The following is a 17,414-nucleotide window of genomic DNA, read 5'->3' on the forward strand; positions in this document are numbered from 1 at the left end:
GCATATCCATACTATATACACCACACACCCTCTAATCATGTTTAGTCATCTTGGTGTATTACTGTTATAACTGTTCTTCCATAATAAGGTGTATTTAAATTAGATTTAAAAAATAAAATCACATCTTTCTGGCTAACACATCCCTGTGACTTTGATTTCTAAAGCATCTAGTGGACACCAAGTTCAGGGTTCTCTTTCTCTTTTGCGCTCCAGTCATATACATACATACATAGTCACACGTCTTTTCCCTCACAGATCATTGCATGATTTGCAGCAAATTCTGCACTTAGACCTCTTTATTTCTCTCCTAGAGCTCCTCAGAATAGAGAAAGGCACTTCTGATTTAATGTCGGCACAGCGCCCATGTGAGTGGACACTTGGGCTGTTCCAGCCATCTGCTGCTGTAGGATGCTGTTGTATCTTGGTACCATTGCCACAGATGCAAATGCCAGCGACTGTGAAATTGTCCAGGAAGATGCAGGAAGGGAGGGAACTTAGCTTAAATGTGGAGATGAGGCAGAAGTCACACAGAAGGTTGTCCTGGAACTCAAGAAGTCTAACTGCTAAAGGGAACACCAAGTCTCCTTTGAAAACCCTCCCTGCTCATAATTTACAAAACAACACAAACTTTCTTAATTTACTTATCAGTTTGTTATTGTTGTTGTTGTTGGGGAGGGGTAAGGAGAGGATGCTTCCTAAACTCTTAAACTACCTAACCTCATGGTTTGCATACAGCAAGTTTCTAACTCACCAGGGTCCTGGTTAATGTTATATGACTTAAGCATGTAAGAGCACCTGCCTCAGAAGATCAGTCAGTCACATCCAGTGCTCAGATTAGAGCCTGTCAAACATCAAGGCTTGAATACATGAGAGCTGCTGGGTTGTTCCTGCAGGTGAGGGAAAGAAAACACAGCCTCCTCAGTCCTCAAAGACAGAGCCCCCCAAGTGAGCCATGAATCTCAGCTGTGAGGGCTTAGGGACACATTCCTGAAACAGACACACTGCAGTAAAAGTTATTATTGCCAGGGGCTCTGTTTGATGGTTCCAACCCAGCTTTACGTCTAAAACTGTAGTGCGTTAGATCTAAAGTGCCTATAGAGTGTTAGGAAATAGGAGTGTTTATTGAGGGAGAGAGGGAAAGTGTGGGAAGGATAGAAGAGAAACAAAGGGTCAAGTCTGCCCCCTAGAGCAGTAGGATGCCACCCTGGCTCCCAGCTGTTGTATGGGCACCACACTCCCTGCCTGTTTCTGTTCGCCTGACTTTCCCTGCCCACGGATTCCAGTTTCCAGCTTTTATCCAATCCTGAGAAGCAGACTAAGTGCCCAGTAAGCGGTGCTACTGAGACAGCTCTTCAGGGATCCCCTCCCGGGCCTCTAAGGTACTAGCACCACAGAGGGGCACCACCTTTTCAGAGAGTCTTTACATAAATCACTCTTCTAATGCAGTTATTCAACTCCCCATGCTAACATCTTTCCACTGGAATATTGAGCGGTTTCTGGTTTTCTGCTTAGCCTGGCTCCTGCATTGTGACTTACATCTTATCTTGATAAATGCTAAATAAAACTCAGAATTAATGAAATAAAACCCTTCCACAAGGAATCCGTAGCTTTCCAGTTGGCAGTGCGCCCTGCTTACCCCATTGTGAACAGGGAGACAGGGAGTGGATGCCAGGCTCAAGGTCACAAAGCCAAGAGTGGAAATGACCCATGACCCTAATTCCTAACCCATGCTCGTTCCTGCCCGAATCTCACTCTACCGACCTCTCTGATGTGGGGGATGGACAAGACTCCAACATGCCTCATGATACATTGTCCTCATCAAAGTACTTTTCCTTCCAGGAAGTACACGCTGCTGGTCAATAATGGATTTGCAATTTGTGCAGCCTTGCTGATGGCCTGCTCACTCCAGGCAGGAGCCTTTGAAATGCTCATTGTGGGACGTTTCATCATGGGCGTGGATGGAGGTGAGACTTCACCCCGACTGGGGAGGAAGGCAGTAACACTCCCCGGGCTTGTCTGGGGAGGAGAGAGGTGCTTGGAGCTAAGATAGACTTGGAAGAGACCACCATTCTAGAACCCCACAGAAAGTGAGGAAGCTGAAGGGGGGGCACTAAATGCCCCTCTACACAGTGTTGTAGCATCCAACCTGAGAAAACCAGGCTAGGTAGAGCTGAGTCACTGCCAAAGCCCTGGCTGGTTTACAGTGTGTCTGCTGCCTTCTTTATAAAACCCATACTCTAGGAGCTTAGCTGTGAGCTTGCCCAAGGCTTCTAAGCTCTGACTGCTCATTCTCCTATTCCTTCACCAAGCATTAGAATACTGACTGTGCCATGTTCTGTGTGCTGGGGAGAGGCTGCCTTTGGGACAGAAGGCATCTAATTATGCACAAGTCCCAGGAAGCAGGCAAGGCAGGGCAGAGGCTAGCTTTTTTTTTTTTTTTTTTTTTTTTTTTTTTAAGCCAGGTAGCATGATCAGGAAGTGTGAGCAGAGACCAAAATGAACGGAGATTGAGAACTGAGTAAAACATCGGAGGAATCAGGCTCTCAGTAGAGAGGATAGTGCTGTGGTCCTGAGGTGGAAGGCGATTGGCATTTCTGAGGAAGAGCGAGGGGCCAAGGAGCCTGGAGCTTGATGAGGAGGGGAGTGTGGGGGCTGAGGATGGAAGGGAACCAGGACCAGATGGTGCAGCCCACAGCTAGAGTGTGTGCAGAGCATGAGAGGAAGCCAGGAAGGGCCAAGAGGGGAGGGGCACGAATTGGGCCTTGGGTATGAAGGGCAAGGTAGATCCAGGAGTGGGGTCAGGAGAACCAGGGGCAGCCAGCCTGTATGACTTGGACAAGACTGAGTGGCAGGGTGGGCAGAGATGAACGGCCAGATTCTGCCAAGGGAGTGAGATTTAGGATTCAGATGGTTGTCGAGACAAACTGCTTTTCCCCCAAATCTGCAGCTCTGTAGAGAAAAGGTTCTAAGCCTGGGCACAGCCAGTCAGCTCTAGGTGTTTACACTCTCAGTGATTTAAAATTACTCATATTTGTTCTGCCACTGTGCGTATGTGGAAGCCAGAGGATGGCTTGCAGGGTTAGATTCTCACTCTCTACCTTGTAGCTTCCAGGGATCAAACTCAAGTCATCAGGCGTGGTGGCAAGCCGCTTTATCCAATGAGCCATCCCACCTGCCTGCGTGGCGAACTCTCCATGTTATCAGCTCAGTTTGGGTTCTCTTGCTCCATTTGAGATTCACGAAGAGAGGGGTCTCACCCAACAGAGTGTCCAGGGTTTCTCCTCGTGCAATTCCACAAGCTCCAGGGTCCAGCAGGAGAAGGAGGCCTTAATGTGCAAATACTGTACAGTCCATTAATCGCAGTCACTGACCAAAGCGAAGCCCAGAGTAAGAGCAGAGATCCAGCTGTGGACAAGCGCTACAGCCTTCCCAACTGTCTGAGTCTTCTCCTGCTGCTCCACAGAGGGACCAAACAGCAAGGCTGCCCTGGTTGGATGATGCCAGAATTATCCTTTGTGTAAAGTACTCAGTCTAACCGGACCCAAGCCTGTCTGCATCCACCCCAGGCGTGGTAGGGATGTTCTAGTCCCGAGTGCTGCTGCTGGGTGTTTAATTCTAAGCTTGTCATGGGCAGATCTAGGATTGGAACAAGACAGAAGAGGGCTGCTTGATGGCCTCTCCAGCAAGGCTTCGGCCATGCTCTCTCTGGAGGTTTTCCTATTTTACCGGTCGCTTTCCCCTTGGCTTCCTTTGCCTGCCTGGCAGACTCACGCTGTACTTGTTGCTCTCCGAATTTCCACATTCACAGATGAATGACTCTTTCACAGCCACAGGCTTTAAATAAATTCCTTTTAGGCCCCCTTTTCTGTGAGCTATTCAGAAAGAAGCAAAAGAAAAGGAAGAACTTTTAAAACACACCCTGACTTCTGGAACACAGCCTCTTGAAGCTGTGCCAAGCCCCAGAGATTTTATGCCGTTTATTCTCACCAAACCTCAGAGCAGAGAGAGCAAAGTGAGGGCATTTAAGGTAAGAAAGTTGTATGGGGGACAGGAAGACTACTAGACCCCGGGCTAGGTGGGCCCGGTGCTCATAATAAAGAATTCAAATCCAGGGCTGGGGATGTAGTTCAGTTCAGTGGGTGGAATGCTCGCTTGCCTAGCATTCCTGAAGCCCAGCCCAGCACCATGTAAAAACCAGGTGGGACGACACAAGCCACATGGGAGATGGAAGTAAGAGGAGCAGAAGTTCAAAGTTATCCTTGACAAGCTCCACTGCATACCAAGTTCAAGGCCAGCCTGGTCTCTCTGAGACTCTGCTTCAAAACAAAGAATTTAGAGCCACATGATAATCCTGACTGTCCTAGAAGTAGAAAGATTTTTAATAAGACGCTGTCTGCCCAGCTTCTTATGGAGCTTTTGAATCAGATTAGAAATGTAGGACAGCTTTGAAATATTTTCTGGGAGATTTGGAGAAACATCAGCATACTACTTTTTATATGGAAATAAATATGATTTAATATGGCTTTGGAGACAAATTCACATAGACCTCAGACTTTAAAGTAGGAACTTTGTGTTGGTGGGAGATTGAACGGGACACGGCCCAAGCATGACTTTACCAGGGCTGCCCACATCCCCTGTGGCACAGTTTCCCATCAGCCACAGTAGGAGTTCCCCAGGACACAAGCCATGACAAGCAGAAGCTCCTCGGTTTCTGTTGCTAAAAATTAAAAATACAGAAAGTTCCAGAAATAATTTATGGGTTTAAAGTAATGTTTTTTTTAAAACAACATATCATCCATTATCAACTCATCTGGATATAATGGTATTGGTAAAGACCCTATCACCAGAAAATGTAGAGCCATGGGTAATTGAGGATGGAGACTGAAAATGTTTGGAAGATACAACTCCACCTCCTACTGTGGGAGGTAACGTTGAATTGAAACAGGAAGCATGTGTGGCAATCAGCCTGGGATCTCTGAGCACAGAGGGCTCGGAACAAACAGAAGAATCAAGGTCAGCCTTGTCTCTGAGACTCACAGTGTCCATGTGTGTCTCCTACGGCCTCTGGCATTTTCTGCTCATTATCGCCGTCTCTTTAGTGGAGGTCACATATACACAAGGCCACTGCATCTCCTGTCCTCTATGGAAAAGGTCAACTAAGAATGAATAGCAGTTGTGCATGCCGAGTATATGCAGTTCCCTTTTGTAATACAAAGCGCAAATGTGCTCATAACACAGAGTGGACGCTCCCTTACCCGCCTCCTGTCTGCTCTCACCCCTACTGTACTGATGAGCAAGAGAAGCTAACGCAACACTGTATTAGTTACGTTTCTGTAGCTGTGAAGATACCATGACCCAAAGTGACTTATGAAAGGAGTTTACTACAGCTCACGGTTCCAGAGGAAGAAGAGTCTATCATGGCAGCAGGCATGGCAGCAGGGACAGGAAGCTGAGAGAGAGAGAGCAGAGAGCAAACCGGAAGTAGGACAAGGCTATAGAATCTCAATGCCCCCCCCCATGCTCTTCCCCCAACAAGGCTACTGGAGAATAAGTGTGCAAATCCTGGAGCCCATGCCAAGTACCTCACACACTCATGGCCCATTGCTTCTTCCCCTTGGCAGCTACCATTGCTGTGAGCTGGCACGTGCTCCCCCATGGTCTTGGTGTAATGGGCAGGAGGCACATCAGCATCTGTAAGTGACCACATGTGAGCCAGGGCGCCTCTCACTGCTGTCTCTTTTCCCCAGGCATCGCGCTCAGTGCGCTCCCCATGTACCTCAATGAGATCGCACCCAAGGAGATCCGAGGCTCACTGGGCCAGGTGACTGCCATCTTCATCTGCATTGGCGTGTTTGTTGGGCAGCTGCTGGGCTTGCCTGAGCTCCTGGGAAAGGTAAGTGTGGCTTCCCGGACAGCCATGGCTGTTTTTACCTTACTGTTACCAGGCCACAAGGAGCCCTAAGAAGTCTCATCTCTAAGGTGGCGATTTCTGAGGGCTCAAGTGTTTCACATACTCACGGAGAAAAGCTGTAGATGCCTTTCACTTTCTTAGAACGTAAATACCGCATAGCAAACTCAAACCTTACAGGATGTTCAAGTCCATTGCCCACTGACCATCATTGAGGGCTGATTTTGCATTTGTATAGGTTTGCTCTCTGCTTTAAAAAGCATATGTGCATCTTACTTACCTGAATATTCGGATAGTTGTGGTTGCATAGTTTTCATAGGATCATGCCATGCCTGTGGTTCTGTAGCTGGCTGCTTTCATCTTACACATTTTGGGGGGGGGGTATCTTTCCAAGATATTCACTAACTCTACCACAATCTTGAGTTTATCTTTGCTCTTAAATACTTGTGGGACCTTCCAATTTGCCTTGCTATACGAGGAGCAGCAAGGAGTGGATTAGAATCCCAGCTCAGCAACATACTTGCTGGGTGGGCTTGGCAAAGAATCACGTTCATCCAGGTTGGTATAGAGTGGGGTGAGCCCAGGAAGGTTTCTCAGAAGGTGAGGTCTCTGAGCATCCCCAGGGGTGAGTGAGGGTTAGGTAACGGCGATAGAATCTGAGAGAGAAGGTGTCCTAGAGATAGGATGAGGCAACCGAGAAGGCCTCCAGATAGAGAGAGCAGCATCTCCGCCAGCATCTGAGAGGGCCTGGCACCAAGAAAGAGCAGGAATGAACCACGAAGATGCTCCAGGAGGGAGACTGAGGGGGAAGGCAAGGGGCTGCTGACTGGGCCTAGTAGGCTTCAACCTAAAAGGACAGGATGGTCCAGGGGCGCAGAAGCAGGCCAGGGGTGTGTGGCCAGACCCATGACAGAGGTGAGGGAAACTGGAGAGGGAAGGATGAGGCAGGCTCAGAGGCCCAGTAGGAGGCCATGGCTGCTGGCACATGTGGCCGGAGCCAGCAGTGGCTGTGGTTAGGGAGCGCTCCCTGGTCAAGACCTGGAAGGAAGCTGACTCCACAGTACCTACTGCCTGTGAAGGGTGGTGGGGACGATAGGACAGAGGCCCAGTACTTAAAGTGATGCTCGATGCCCACAGCTCTTAGCACCTGTATTCTGGCAGCAGGACCCTGCAACAAGACAGCTTAGTGAGCGAGTGCACAGGAGAGTGCGCTGGGGAAAGGCTGCTTTAATGAGCCATTCAAAGCCTTACTATTGCCTCCTGCCTAGATCCTGAGTACAACTTAGAAGCTGGAGCTGAGAGCTAGACAACGCAGGACTCAGGGACTAATCAAACCTGTCTGCCGGGCATGCTTACCCAGCTGTGAACCCAGCGCTGGCTTCTCTGGGAGCCTCAAAGCTTAGGAAAAAGGGGGCTGATCCTGCCATGGGCTTCTATGTACTGCCTGACCTCACTAACTCTGGGTCCATGGGTCCAATATGTGGAGATCAAAGGACAACTTTCCACCACGGGTTCTAGGAATTGAACTAGGTTCTCAGGTTTGCATGACAAGTTCTTTCAGTGGATGAGCCATGCCACTGCCTTTAAATGTACCTTTGAGTCATTATGCATGGCTTGTGACATCTAAGCTGGTCCAGTTTGTCCCAGAGCCACCTGCCTCTCTCTCACCTCTCTGTCTGGAGTGGCTGCAGGCACATCCTTGTTTTCCTTTTGTTACAAAACCAGAAATAATGCCTGCTGCATACTTCCTGTTGTCTGGTGCCCAACAATTTCCATGATTAGTGTGAATGTGCTAGAAAACAGTCTGTCTGCCAGGGTGAGGTCTCACATTAAAAGATTCATTTGCTTTCTGTTTAAAGATATTTTTAAGTTCCCAAAGTGAACACATGTCAGTGACAATAAAAACAACATAACAACCACAGCCTGAGCCCTTACAGCAGATAAGTGTATATTAAAGGCAGCAAATAGCATATTTGTTTTCCAGTATTAAAAAAATTAAGTGCCTGCTTTATAGGACTCTAAATTCCTTGTCACTCATCAAACCTTTTAGATGTCAATACAAAAGACTGTCTGTTATCCCTGGCCCTCCTTTAACCTCTGGCTTCATTCATTCACGCAGTCAGTTAGCTAACAAATGGCTAAATGCTGAGTTGGATGCTGGAGTTCAGCAATGAGCATGTCAGATAAATTCATCTTAGTGAGGCTTTTGGCAGGTCACCCCTTCCCCAGCATCCTTCTTGGTAGCAGGCATGGCTCAAAGTCCCACATCCCCATGTCCCACTTTAACACCATTCCCTCTGGGAACACATCAGGGGCAAACGCGTCCTCTGAGTGAGTACCTTGTGCACAGGTCTCTCCTGTTCTGCAGTTTCTCTTTGTTTCCTGCCCCCCCCCTCCACCGCGGAGTGCATCTTGCTGATGATTATATACCACAGTCCAGATGTGTCAAGTTCATCCACCGCTCAGCAGGTCTACAGGAAGCCCTATCAGCTGTGTGCCAGATGTGGGGCTGGCTGCTGCTTCTGCAACCACGGGGTAGCCAGACTAGACACCATACTCATGGAAACCACAGCAAGGCAATTAGCCAGTGGTCAGCAGAAGATGGAAAAAGCAGGACACTGGCCTTGCTGGGGGAAGAATGTTTTCCCTGCAGAAGTGATGTGAAATGAATGCCTTAAGGATAATTAGGATTTGGACTGGAGAGATGGCTCAGTGGTTAAGAGCACTGGCTGCTCTTCCAGAGGTCCTGAGTTCAATTCCCAGCACCCACATGGTGGCTCACAACCATCTATAATGATATCTGACATCCTCTTCAGGCCTACATGCAGACAGAACACTGTAGATATAATAAATAAATCTTTTTTTAACAAAAAGAATAATTAGGATTTATATTGGCCGACCTTGGGTTATTGAGGGGGTGGGGAGGGAAGACTAAGTGAAAAAGCGCAGACAGAACATTTTAGGAAAGATCCTAGCATTTGTTTAGAGGCAGAAAGACCTCCACTGAGCTCAGGCCTTAGCCACCTTCTGTCTCTTGTCATTTTGGTAATGGCCACTGTAAGGGTGGGAGGTGTAAGGAGTATGGTTTTTCCTCCCCCCGCAAGTCTTGTCCCGCCGCCACGCCAGCCCCAATTAACACACAGAGACTCTGTGTATGATATAATTCTATTGGCCAGTTACTAGTTTCTTATCAGCTAGCTCTGTGTTAATTATTAACCCATTTCTATGTATTTCCACATGGTCTTACCAGCGAGAGGCGGCTGGCGCTTCTATTCTCTCCAGATTCTCCATCTTGACTCCTCCTTACTACTTCCTATTTCCTCCTTGTCTCCTAGTCCCTCCTATCTTGCTTTCCTATTGGCCAACAGTGCTTTATTCATTAACCAGTATGAGAAACATATTTACAGAATGACATCTCCCATCATCTCCTCTTTTCTAAATAAAAAGAAGGGTTTTAAGCTTAACATAGCAAAATATATAACACAACAGTTATCAAGTAAGAATTACAGTTAACAATATTTAGTCCATTAACATTTAGTAAGATTTGAAGAAAATATTCCATCATCTATTTTATCTTGTGAGTCTAAAGTCCTATATGTACCTTATCATTGAGTCCTAACTAAAGAAAACAATAACCATAACTATCTGTCTTCAACTCCTTCAAAGACCACAGAAGGATAGTATATAAACTCTAGAAATGACAGAGACATCTTGCCTTTTCAGTCACCTGAAGTTCTACTGTAATCTTCCATCTTCAGCCCATAGGCCATAGTGTGTCTGGCAGACTCTTTAGCAAAGCAGGAAACTTTAAACTGTCTTCTTTTATTGGCTGTTTGTCAGTCATTTTTCTCTGTGTCCTGCAGACTGTCTGGCAGACTCTTCCATGAAGCAGGAACTCTGTAGCAATGTCCATCTTGAATCACCAGTCACTTTTGTGTGGGTCCTGCATGTCCAGTTTATACAGCATAAAGTCAAACAGTCCAGACAAGAGCAGTATCTTGTCCAAATGGCTAGTCTTGCCATATTGAAACCAAACTCTATAACGAGTTTCTTCAATGTCCATTTTCCTTTCTGACGCAGGTGGTGTTGCCAGGAACAATTATGTCTCATTGTCAAGAAAAACCCTAACCCATTTTAAATGCCATATTCTGTAGGTCTTTGAAAGGTTTGAAGAATGCCTATCTATCTCAAATACATATCTGTATATCTAGAAAACTTAACTCACCTAGCTATAAGTTTTGACTATTATAGGTAACTATCTAAAATCTGTACTAAATTATACATTACAATTTTAAATGAGCTATATAAACACAATACCTAAACAAAAGGAGAAATATACACATCATAAGATTGACCTTAAATTGTATCAATAAATGAAAATCCATTCCAAAGCAAAGTATCCATTTCTATACCATAATCCCCTTTTTACCTTTAAAAAGAATTGGCTGTGATCATTAACCATTTATAACCACGTCCATTTAAATGAAAACAAACATAAACACTATTTGGGAATTTGGGCGTCGTTCTTTCCGAACTACTTCCTTCTGATAGGGGGCACTGTCATGGGGGAAATCCTAAGAAGACACAGAAATCCTGGCATAAGTCTGCAAGGCTGCCTTGTTCAAGCTGTTTTGAATGTAGGATCACCTAGTACTCTGTTTCAGGGGGTCTGGCTTGATCAAACCACATTAGTCTGGAAGGAATCCATAGCTTTTCATTTTCTGTGGAAATCCTTTTCCCCAGTAACTTGTCCTTGAACTTAAATTTTGGAGTCAAAGCATTTTTAAAATATATAAATTAAATTAATCCAGCAGCAGCATTTCCTTTAACAGTTATTGTTTCCTCAGCAGTCAAACAATACAAAGACAATGTAATAGCATACAGTAACCAGATTCTCTCTGAGCTTTTCATCTTTGCGTGGCTTTATTATTACTCTGTTTCTTTTACTTTTTATTTTTTCATTTTTTGAGACCGGGTTTCTCTGTGTAACTTTTATCTGTCCTGGAATTTACTCTGCATACCAGGTTTACTTTGAAATTACAAGAAATCTGCTTGCCACTGTCTCTCAAGTTCTGGGATTAAAGGTGTGTGCCACCACACCCAGTTCCTCTTTGTCTTTTTAAAATCATTTTATTTTTTTCCATGTCTACGTATATTTTAAAACACACTGTAAACCTTTAGAGGTTTTTCTTAATATGAATCTGTCTTTACTGTAAATCTTTATCTTTTTGTAGCCACGAGTCTTTATCTGTTAAACAACAACATTGCTAAAATGAAAGTCAGCCACTGTTTATCAAAGATGGTGGCGGCGGGTACTTTTACCGTCAGCAATGAAAGCTGTAGTCACTGCCTTGGTCAACACTGCCATCTAGCAAGCATGCTGCCGGCTTGGAGATGTGGTCACTGCCATTGCCAGCTCTCCTACACAATAAATTGTTAGCAGTGCTTTTTTTAAAGCCGTGTGCTTTTTTTGCCGCTTATGCTGAGTCAGGAAATTTCCCTTAAAGGAGCCGCATGAATATCTGCTTATCTCTCGAAAAGCTGAGTCCAACCGAGAAAAATGCTGCTACCAAGAAACCTTGCTTGTCTCTGTTCTTTTGTTTCTAAAACCCTTTTTAAGCTTTTGTTAAATTTTAAGTGGAAGTTCTTATTAGCCACGTGGGCACCATTTGTAACGAGTACGGTTTTTCTTCCCGCCGCTGGTCTGGTAACACCGCCGCGCCAGCCCCAATTAACACACAGAGACTCTGTGTATGATATAATTCTGTTGGCCAGTTACTAGTTTCCTATCGGCTAGCTCTGTGTTAATTATTAACCCATTTCTATGTTTTTCCACGTGGTCGTACCAGCCAGAGGCGGCTGGTGGTTCTAGTCTCTCCAGACTCTCCATGTTGACCCCTCCTTCCTCCTTCCTATTTCCTCCTTGTCTCCTAGTCCCTCCTATCTTCCTTTCCTATTGGCCAACAGTGCTTTATTCATTAACCAGTATGAGAAACATATACAGAATGACATCTCCCATCAGGGAGGTGATATACTTCACTGTGGTTTTGATTTGCATTTTCCTGCTGATTAGTGGTGCTAAGTGCCTCTTCAAGTACCCATTGACTGCTTTTTAAAATCTATTTTACTTGTTAGTTTTTTTTTTGTTTGTTTTTTTTTTTTTTTTAATAATGTGTGGTCCCGAGTTAATACACATGTACCAGATGCATGCCGGTGCCCGTGGAGGTCAGAGGAGGGCATCAGATCATCTAGAACCCTTTTACATGTGGATGTCCAGTCAAGACCAGAGGGATTATCACGACTCAGCAGAGAGCCGCAGGGAGCTTGGCTCAGAATGGCAGCAGTAGGGGTGCACCCACTCAGTGGGTGATGGCCTGTGGCAGCTTGGGAGTCAGGGGTATCTCTAGGTGTCAGGCCTGTTAGCCAGATAGAGCAGGAGGGGGTCAGGAGAGTTGACTTGAGAACATAGGCACTGCCTCTGTTCCCAGGTGTCCAGCGAGTGCCGCCCCTGGAATAGCGGAGCACGTCAGCATGACTCTGGCATGTTGGTCCAGCAACTATGCCCACCGTCTCACCTGGGCCAGCTGAAAAGGCATTGACCGCTGCGAGTTGTCTTTTCCTGCGTTAGTTTTTTTATTGTTGTGACAAAAGAGCTGAGAAAAACATCTTAAAGGAGCAAGCATTTATTCTGGTTCACAAAATTTAAATTTCCCAAGTTTAGTTCACGGTCAGCTAGCTGCATCGCTGAGGACTTGTGTTAAGGCAGAGCATCGTGACAGAAGAGCACGGCGGAGGAAGATGCTTACCTCTCTGTAAGGATGGAGAGAGGGAGGGAGAGGGGAGAGACAGACAGACAGATGGAGAGACACAGAGACAGACAGAGAGACAGAGGGTAGCAAAGCACATTCCTTGAAGGCATCGTCCCAGTCCCACATGCACAACCACTGTTAAGGTCAGAGCCCTCGTGAAGCAGTCACTTTCCCACGTCCCCTGGGAACACTACACTGGGGACCAAGCCTTCAACACATGATTGTCTCAGGGGCCACTTCACCTCCAAACCCTAATACTCCCCATCAAATTGGATTCGCTAGACTGAGTTGAGTCTGGCTAGAACAGTGGTTCTCCACCTTCCTCATGCTTCGACCCTTTTAATACAGTTCCACAAGCATAAAATTATTTCACTGATACTTCATAACTGTAATTTTGCTATTGTTATTAATTGCTGTGTAAATACCTGATATGCCACCCCAGGGCTGGTCAGGACCCATAGGTTGAGAACCACATTTAGGAAAGTGTGTGCATAGATAGCCCGGTAAACATCTTGGGTTTGGATTTGTCTGTTATGATGTTTTTTAAGTGTGTGCATAGATAGCCCAGTAAACATCTTGGGTTTGGATTTGTCTGTTATGATGTTTTTTTATGCCCACACTGTGTGAAGGTGAAGGTAGATTTTGGGCTTCTGATGAGGGAAAGGACATCAGACAAACGTTTTTTCTTCATCTCCTCTGGAGTTTTGGGAGGTTTCAGCTGAGTGGGAGCCACAGGCATTTCACCAGGTGTGAGGATTTCAGTTCTTTATATTTTAATCCTGTTTCTCATTTACCTTCAAAGATGGCGACATCTAAGCTTTTAAAACTGAAAAGGGTTGATTCCACTAGGGTGGCTTCTTTGGAACACGGGAGGGAGGAAGTAGTGACAGTTACTTTTGGACCGAGATGGCGTGACCCTATTGCAGGGTCAAACCGATGTCATGAATCTCATCAGCCTTGTGAAAACGGTGGGACATTTCCGTGACATTTTTCGCCCCTTCCGTGGGACATGTTAAAAGCCATGTTAATGAAGTATTTCTCTAACAAAGATAAAAGGAAAGGAAGTTGGATGGAGACGGTTGGATGGTGGGAATACGGGAGGAGAGGTGTGGGAATACTTGGGCAGCTACTGTGGCTGAGGCATCAGGCATGGCAAGCGGAAGCTCAGAGCTGGCCTCTTCTCGCAGGCAGCAATGTCAACCGCACACGTCACATCCACCTTGTTCCATCACGGAACTCTGCCCTTCATGCCTGCATGGCAAGCTCTTTATCTATGCAGCCATGTCCCTAGCCGTGTCTGTTCTAATACTTGACTCTTGGAATATGGTATGAAAACCGTTCACGTTTGCTTTGCTTTGCCCACCTTGATTCCCCTTTCCCTATGCTATACCTTAAGTCAAACACCCCTCCCCCACCGTTCATGTTTGAGGTGCCCGCCGCAAACACATCAACTTATAGCATGTCCACATAAGTGCCTGCTTCTGGACTGCCCATCGTGTCCCTGTGACCTCCCCACTCTCTGGCCCACCCTGCTTTCAGGGTGTGACTTTGTGTCTGCCTCTACTGTCAGAGCTGGAATCTTTGCTCACTGTCCCTCTCTGGGACCCGCGGGACCATCTCACCTCAAACAAAACCGACGCTGAATATTTGATCCAAATTATATTAAACAGATACACGTATTTGGAAATGTTGGGCTTGGTTCCTGTTTTTCTGCCAAGAAGTGTGTTTCCATACTCATTTTGGTTCTCCTTTACATTGCTCGGATGTGGTGATGGGAGTGCCGTATTTAATTTCTTTTTATTATTGTTGTTATTATCTACAGCTGCGGTTCTTGGGTGCAAGTGTTTGAGCCTTACACAAGCTAGGCCAGTCACTGATCCCCAGCCCTGCTGCTGCTTTCTTTACAAATAAAATAGACACCGTGTTTGTGTACTGACTCCTAAGCTATTTTGCTTCGTTGCTAATGGGATTTCTTTTCTGCATTTTGTTTTCAAACTGGTGACTGGCAGGTTGGTATGTGCTGATCTGAGTAGTGTCTGTCACTGCTCACCTAGATAGTTCAAAATGACAGCTGTTGATGACATCCTCAGAGCTGTGATCTCCTCTTCCTCTCCAGCAGCCAACCTCACTTCTAGTGACATCCATGACTAGTCGTGGCCTCAGGATGTTGCCACTGCCGCTTGGCACTGTGGGAGTCTGGGGGAGTTTCCTGAGAAACAGCTATAGTGTTTCTCTCTTTCTGTGTAAAGGTTTATTTTTATTTTCTGTGAATGAATGGCAGCTTGCATGTATGAATGTGCACCATTGGGTGCAGTCCCTTCAGAGGCCAGAGAAGGGTACCTGTCTGATGGAGTTGCGGATGGTTTTGAGTCATCGTGTGGGTTCTGGGAACCTCTGGAAGCTCAGTAAATGTTTAAACCACTAAGACAATTCTCTAGCCACAATGATTACCCTAAATTTTTTCCCCCCAAATTGCTGACAAATTTTGTTTTGTTTTGTTTTTGAAAGAAAGATCCAACTCTTGGTGCACACCGTTCACTGTCTTCCCTCTGTGGCATTTTGGAAGATAGATTTGACAATGTTATTTCTAGAACTTTTAATTTGCCACATTCTCAAGAGACACTTTCCTCAATAATTTGTCGTTTGGATCGCAGTTAAGTCAAACTCCTCAGAGCAATGTCCTCAATCCCACGTAGCTCTGATTTTCTTATTGCCCATCACGGTGTTCTGTTTTGTTATGGAAGTAATTCATGAGTGCCTCTCTTGGGGAAACATGAAGGTTTAATTCTGTGGTCATTTTGTGATCAACTTTTGTAAATACTTCATGTTTGTTTGCCTAAGACATATAGCTCATCCTCAGTGCAATAAATGCAGGCCCAACATGGAAAGTGAATATAAAAGACCTTAAATCGAAAGAATTACCCATGATTATTAGGAATACAGCACAACGGACTGGACTGCATGCATCAGCACCCCAGTCCCACGGCACAGCGGGTGATGGATGTGGGGCAGATGGGGAAACAGACCTGTAGACGGGACTCACAGTCCAAGGGAAGGAAAAAGAGGTAAAGAGACACAGAGATAGAGAGAGGACAGAAGAGAAGAGGGAGACAGCCCTCAGAGGAACAGCCCTAAGCAGAGAAAAGTGGGTGGGTCTTTCTTTGAAAGGTCCAGGGTGCATACCCCTGCCATGCCCAGGTGGGTGGGAGGTTTGCACCCACTGGGTTACAACACTGATATTAGAAAGCAGAGGTAGCATGTGTGACTGTCACAGAAAGAGTGACCTTCCAGGAAAGGGCCCCAGGCAGTCCCCACACGACAGCTAAGCTAGACTGTGTCATGCCAGGCAGCCCCAGGCTGCACCCTATCTGTCACTCACTTGCTGAGGGGATTTGAATAAGCTGATGAACATTTATGCAAGTGTTTCCTTAGCCACACAGTCGGTTTAATAGTGGTGTCTCTTCCATGGTTGTCCCACATGTCATTAAATACAAAGCAAGCTCTTGGAGCAGACATGCAGCTGGTATGAAGTTGGTACAGACATGTAGCTGCTATGAAGTTGGTGTTAGCCATTGCTTAGCTTATGATCAGTACTAAGAACAAGTAGCTTTGATTTATGCCCAGGCTGAGAGCTCAGTCTTGCAGAGGTTTGACTCAAGTACTTATGGCATTGAGGCAGTGTCCTGAGCTTCCTGGCTTGGGGAGATCAGGAGGGGCACCCAGAGCACAGAGCCCTGGGTGAGGTCAGCCTCCCTTGGCCTCCATTTATCTCAAGAGAACCCCACCCCAAGGACATAAAAGCTCTTGTTCTCAAAGAATGTTCTGACTTAGCACCCAATAGACTTCTCTGAATCCAGGAAGGAAAGTTGTATTTTTGTCAAGAGTATATTCATCTGGGGAAATGTGTTTCAAGCGTTCACACCCAATAGAAGAGTCCTCAGCCACCCTGACTTTAAAGTCAGTCACAATTTTTGTCATTGAAAGGAAGAATCCCATATGGGACACCCCCTGGCCTGCTTCTATAGCCCAAGAAAATACCAGGTTGTTTGGGAATGGCCACCAGATGAACACCTTGTTCTCATTCTCTATGTCTTCATCTGTCTTTCTCCCCTCATCCCTCCCCCCTCCCTCCCTCTCTCCCTCCTTCTCTCTCTCCCTTCCTCCCTCCCTCTCTCCCTCCCTCCATCTCTCCCTCCCTAACTCTTCTCTCTCTCTCTTTCTTTCTTTCTTTCTTTCTTTCTGTATATGTGTGTGTTTATACATAAGTGTACACGTGTGTTGTGTGCATGTTGAGTACATACGCATGTGCATTCATGTGGTGGACAGAGGACAACTTAGTTGTCATTCCTTAGGCAATGTCTGTCCCTCACTGGCCTGGGACCCGCCAGGCAGGCCAAGATAATAGGCCAAAAAGCCCCAAGAGTTCGCCTATCTCAACCACCCTGCTCCGTGCCTAGAGGACCATGCTTGTAAAGCAAGCACCCCCGCTCACCTGCCTTTGATTCTTAATGTCACAGCAAAGTCTAAATGCCATTACTAAAAGACAACCAATCCCCCCAGTCCCCTCGTTTACACCCATGGGCTTTCCAAACAAGATGGTAACTGCACGGTTTCCCCAGACAAGGTTTGGACTTCCCAGGAGGGTGAAATGCCAGGGTGGTGACCTATTTCCCATCTCCGTTTTCATCTCAGCCACC

The 17,414-nt window shown here is 46.1% G+C and overlaps 1 protein-coding gene across 4 annotated transcripts in view; it reads left to right on the forward strand.

Annotated features, from left to right (window-relative positions):
- Slc2a9 (solute carrier family 2 member 9) overlaps positions 1-17,414 on the forward strand; it is a 114,594-nt gene that overhangs the window by 24,021 nt on the left and 73,159 nt on the right. For all 4 annotated transcript variants that reach the window (XM_051200288.1, XM_051200290.1, XM_051200287.1 and 1 more), the window contains 2 exons: positions 1,840-1,964; positions 5,748-5,893. In XM_051200288.1, coding sequence (XP_051056245.1) covers positions 1,840-1,964; positions 5,748-5,893 — 271 coding nt within the window. The remainder of the gene's footprint in view (positions 1-1,839; positions 1,965-5,747; positions 5,894-17,414) is intronic.

Source organism: Phodopus roborovskii, unplaced genomic scaffold, assembly GCF_943737965.1.
Source record: "Phodopus roborovskii unplaced genomic scaffold, PHOROB, whole genome shotgun sequence".
Lineage (NCBI taxonomy): Eukaryota > Metazoa > Chordata > Mammalia > Rodentia > Cricetidae > Phodopus > Phodopus roborovskii.